At 34.0% G+C, this 5,596-nt stretch overlaps 1 protein-coding gene across 1 annotated transcript; it reads left to right on the forward strand.

The window, feature by feature from the left end:
* Positions 1–593: 593 nt before the first annotated feature.
* LOC117327468 lies at positions 594–4,711 on the forward strand. The gene is made up of 6 exons (XM_033884509.1): positions 594–720; positions 1,058–1,163; positions 1,365–1,505; positions 1,993–2,132; positions 2,781–2,895; positions 3,295–4,711. The coding sequence occupies exons 3-6, from the start codon at positions 1,434–1,436 to the stop codon at positions 3,442–3,444; spliced, it is 477 nt and encodes a 158-aa protein (XP_033740400.1). The 5' UTR covers positions 594–720; positions 1,058–1,163; positions 1,365–1,433; the 3' UTR covers positions 3,445–4,711.
* Positions 4,712–5,596: the final 885 nt, after the last annotated feature.

Here is a 5,596-nt window from a genome sequence, read left to right on the forward strand (position 1 = left end):
TGAACTATACACCATTGCCTTACATTTAAAATGAAATGCTTAACGACACGAGCAATAAGATTATGTTCTAATGCTTTAAATGTTTACCGTTTTCACTACAGGTCCTGTATCGTGTGGAAGCGGGGTTCTATTCGCAATAGTATTAGCTATTCTTCTGCAAGTAAAAACACCTTCTGGAGCAGAGGATAAAGAGAACAACAAAATATTGGTAAGGAATATCGTTGTCCATAGACTTACTTTGCTTGGATAATGCATGTTTGGACATTACAACCTCTGTGTTGTTTGTTTCTAATCGGTAAAACTAGCAGCTGTATGGTTGAAATTGAATACATTCCATTTTCAATACAACGATGCGATGCTTAAAAATTTCGACAAAAAGGTATTTATCCCCAGTCCTAGAGGTACACAATTATTGTTCCTTCAAATCATGTGTTTCTTCATGTTTTTATCATTCAAGCATACATCTTTGTACAATTTGAATTTAAACTTATATTATCCGGTAAGATAATGTCGTTAAAACGAGACCAAACATTGGTTGTTCTTGAGCTAATATCTAAAATCTGCTGCTAGATTTATCAATCTATAACAGAACAGCGAATGATATCCATTTTCTTTGCAGACACTGAGTATCTTACGTTCACTGCCGGGAACATACTGGCTGTTTACAGTGACTATAAGTTTTACTGCCGTGTCTTGGGCCGTGAAACAGGCAAATTTACCGTAAGGAACAAGAAACCAATCAGTCTACATTATGAAACTTAACAATCCTACAAATATTAACATTAATGTTTAGTTATAGCAATAAGCAGATTTAACTGACCAACTTACCTTAAAAAAGGTAACAGCATACAGATTAGATACATATATAGCAATCCTAGAAATATGTACATTGATTATTCATAGAAATTAACATAATACTGGTTTTATACATATTTTTTATCATGTATGTACTTAAACATTATAAAAATTGAAGGCATTCATTTGAATTAAGGTGTGACAAAGACATATACAGATGGCTTTAATAAAATACCAAATGACGATATACATGTAATTACAGAGATTATTTGGAATTACAACATGGGTATACGACCACGGAGGCAAGTCGTGTTACTGGTATAGCTCCACTCACTGCCGTAGTGTGGCCTTTTGTCAGTTTATTGCTTGTAAGTATCGACGTAATTGCATGTAAGTTATATGTGTACCATAAATACTTGCATAAGTTGACAAAGTTCATTTTAAAGTTTAAATTAAGCTTCCAGCACGAGAAAAAAAAACTCCTATTGTGAACGTAACGGTGTTTTTCTTGATAACTTATGTATCTGTCTTCCTGATTGCAATCTAGACTTTCGTATATTTTACTACAGAAAAAGGTTGACTGTGACGGTATCACGCACATATTTCTCGTAGTTTGGAATTCCTGTTTCTATGCTTTAATGGGATTCTGTCCGAGTCTCAACATTATTGGCTTATCCTTTGCTGACGGGATATGTATAGGTATGGTTACGGTAAGTTCGTGTGATGTTTTACCCTACTGCGATGTAGACTGTTTTTTGGCCTCTGTATATGACTTTGATGCGGATTTTGTCTCCGCTCACCACCACACTTACTCTTGTTATGTTCGTGGACATTTTATTCTTGTCCTGTGCCTCGTTCCTATTCATCAACGGTTTCAGTAAACATATTTGTGCTTGGCGGTCCTCGGTAAAACAAATGTTACTTTTGTTTGGTTCCATATGAGTTTTAACTACAGAAATGACTTAAATGTAAAGCATGGTACATTCAATCCCAATTAAGTATATATATATTAAGTAAAATCAGTACATTGTTGACTAACTACAAAAACAAATTCAAAAGAGTATCATGTTCAAAAGCGAAATACATTTTAAAAAACCTATTTAATATTTTATCACCAAATCTGTATATAACTTCTGAGAAATGGATCAAAAACTTATATCTCTAGCAAAAAAAATGATTATGCCTATTTGGTTGTAGACAATGACTTGGCAGCTTATCGTTGTCCTGTGTCCTGCTGCATATGTAGGGACGCTTGCCGGTTTCGTGTATACAGTGAGGAGCGTTACGACAGCGCTTGCCTTCATTGCAGCTGGCTACATACTACAGAGGGGCAATATGTTAGTATAACTACTGCTAAGTATGTGTACCATTCTATCAAAACAAAATATGAAAGCCATTTCGTTTGAAAGATTGTGATTTGCCAAATTTGTTTTCACTGCCACACGTAATGGCTGGTCATTATTAAATCGATAAAATCCGAAAAGTCAAAAACGATGTTTTTAGTGGACAAATCATGATATACTATTGATTTCCCTTTTTTAATGAAGATCACTACCTCGTAAGAAGGTAACGTAACAAAAAAATAAAGATAGATCAGAGCTTAATCAAGTTTTTCGTCACTCTTTTGATAGCTCGTTCAATTTACACGCAGACGAACTAGCATACGGGAACGGCTTTTTGATTTGGTAAATCGTAAGCATTGAACGCAACCGATGATGACCAAATAACGACCAATGTCTTGTTTTAAAATCTTACAACAGCGGTCCTGTCTATACCTTTATCAGTACATCTAATCATAAAGTTTGATGAACAGGAATAGGACATTTAGAAAAGAATAAAAATCCAATCTGAACCAAGTTCATAGCGTGTATGCAATGTTCTGTGAGGTGATCCGGCATGATCTGGCAGATATCTGAATTAATTTTTTAACAAAACAATAAAAAAGATTAAATAATGCATTTGCATTATATTGTTTATATATACAGGATAGAAAAGGACGAAGCACTGAAACGCTACCAGTATTTCTTCATAATGTTACTAATTGTGTCAGCCATGGGAATAATATGCGGAATTGTGATGAATGTTGTAGATATCCGAAAGGTGAGTTTGGAAATACTGATAGATGATTCATACCAATACGAATTTTTATATTCTCTAAATGTTATCATATGTAAGTGTAAAATATGCCACCCATGTTATTTTATATATTGTAGTGATAAATGTATACTTTTCTCATAGAAACAACATTACTTTGATTACTTTTGATAACAGTAATATGAACACACAGAGCTATAGACTTATTAAATCTAACAACAATGGCAAACAAATGATATCAACACTTAGGAGGAAACATGAGGAGATAAACGTGGTCTTTCTTGTGATCCAAATGTGGTTTCACGTCCGATCGACAATCGAAATAAGGTCGTCTTGGTGTACGGTGAGTATGGTTTCAACTATTCCAATAACGTTTTTGATCGTGTTATCTCTGTTCTGTTTTAGGGAGGCGCTATGAATTCCAGGATACGTAAATGGAAACGATCAGATATAGAAACCATAGGTCTAATATCAATGGCGGACCCGTCCAGCAGCAAGTACTGTGGTAATAGCGACGCCAAAGACAGTGACGACATTTCAATGAATGGAACATGAAATATGACTTGAACCAAAATGTGAATGGCTGGCAACCAGACTCTCAGCGTTTATAGCAAGACAAGCTAAATTCTAATATTAGTTTATGTCGCCCTAGTTTGAATCTTCTAGAATCAGACATATCCTACGGGCTAAAATCACAAACCTCAAATAAAAAAGTAATAATAAAAGTTATATCTGATACTTCTAATAAAGAATAAAGGAATATTTCTAAAGGAATATATCTGATAAAAATGTGTCTTTTATAACGGTCGTATACATCCATATACACCTCAATACTACGCCAAATGCAACTTAATTGAGGGTAAATTGTCTACACGAATCATTCTTTAATTCATTTCTACTTCATATTTCATTGACCTTATGTAAAAATTAAATTGATGTAAATGTATTGCAGCAATTAACTTTGAAGGAGTTGAATTGAAGATCCGGGATCCGTCTATCCATGTGGATTATTTGATTCTACCATATATTGGGAATGGAATAGAACATTTTGAACTGTTATTCAGTCACTTCAACCCATTTTTGGGCCAAACCGCATTGGACCGAGGACATGTACTTATAACATATGATTTGGTGATCTGTTTAGAGAGAACTCTAAAAGAAATTCACTTAACAGTTAACATTGCGCGCCTTTCAAAATACAATCTGAATCAACTTTGGGATTACATCAGTATATAATTTTCTATCTATTGTACACAACAAGACACGCGAGTACGTTGGAATTAAACTCAGTAGATCTATAGTCATTATTTTTGTATGCGGTTCCAGTCTGATCTGATCAAAGGTAGGCATTTGCCGATACCATCAGCACTGTGTTATGATCGATTCTATCGTAAATATTTAGGCCGCCTTGTCGATTTATTTCTCAGTGTTAACGTTAGGCTTAAGTCACAGGCACTTGATTTACATTGTAAACAATAACACCATAACATGCCGAAAGACAACTAGGCCTATGCATAGGAAACAAGTGCCTGTCAGTTAGGCCTACGTCCCAGCTTTTATATTGTTAGTTACAGATGATGCGATATATCATATGTTTCTGACTCGCATAGTTTATTATATTAGAAGTACATGTATGTTATATTATTAGCTACAGCACAGGGGCTAGTAACGATTAAAAATGTGTCGGAGTAATAGGCCTACTAGGCTATATAGTATAAGCCCATGTGATAACCCTAGATTTTTATCGTTTATGAAATGCAGGCTCTTAGTACATGTGTAGTTAGTCTACATTAGTCAGCAGAAATAAACATAGATAAACATGGCAAATATGTATGTTGTAAAAAAAAATGATGATTAATTTTTAAATGAAATTGATCTGAAAAATATTTCCTTTGCAATGTTAATAAAATTATTGTCATATTAAACTGTTGAGAGTGTTATAGATCAGATTTCTATTGCTAAGTATAGTAACTGTTTATTTCACAAAATTATTGCCCGAAATTTATAAAAAGGAAAATAATCTTTTGTACTTAATGTCAAAACATACAAGGACTGCTTTTTTGTTTTCTTAGGTGTTCGAAGTTCCAGCACTTTTTCACTAGCCTTAAGGATCCACTTTTCTGAGTTGATAGTTCAAAACTGACTGGCTCATATAGGGTGCCTTTGCCAGGTACTGACATTAGGTCGTGGTTTTTCCTGGTGCTCAGGATTTTCTTCTCCATGCCTTGCATGTTCCTAAAAGACCCTGGCAGTTTATAAGACTTTAGAGAGACATTCCTTCTTTCGGATATCAGAACCATGCACACTGTTTACTGATGAAATCCACTTTTGAACAGGGAAATGAATCAATGCCAAAATGTACAGAAACATGATGCATCCTACAAAAATACTGACTGGCTTTCAAGTAAAAAGTGATATTTCGGTAGGAATGAAGATTTTTTAGGACTTAGAACTTGGAGAACTTGTGTTAATTGCCATGCGAGTTAAATTGTCGTATTTGATTTATGTAAACTAAAGATTTTAACATTTACTATTCGGGAAAAAATCATATTTTCCAATAAGTTTAATTATGATGACCTAACCTTTGAATTTAAACTAATGAAGTAATGACCTTTTTTTAAATGAAGTAAACCAAACCAAATTTATTACTATGTTGATGAACACATGTACATGTACAGTGTATATGGTTTAAACCTTATAAACAACT

The sequence above is a fragment of the Pecten maximus genome, chromosome 1 (genome assembly GCF_902652985.1).
Source record: "Pecten maximus chromosome 1, xPecMax1.1, whole genome shotgun sequence".
NCBI lineage: Eukaryota > Metazoa > Mollusca > Bivalvia > Pectinida > Pectinidae > Pecten > Pecten maximus.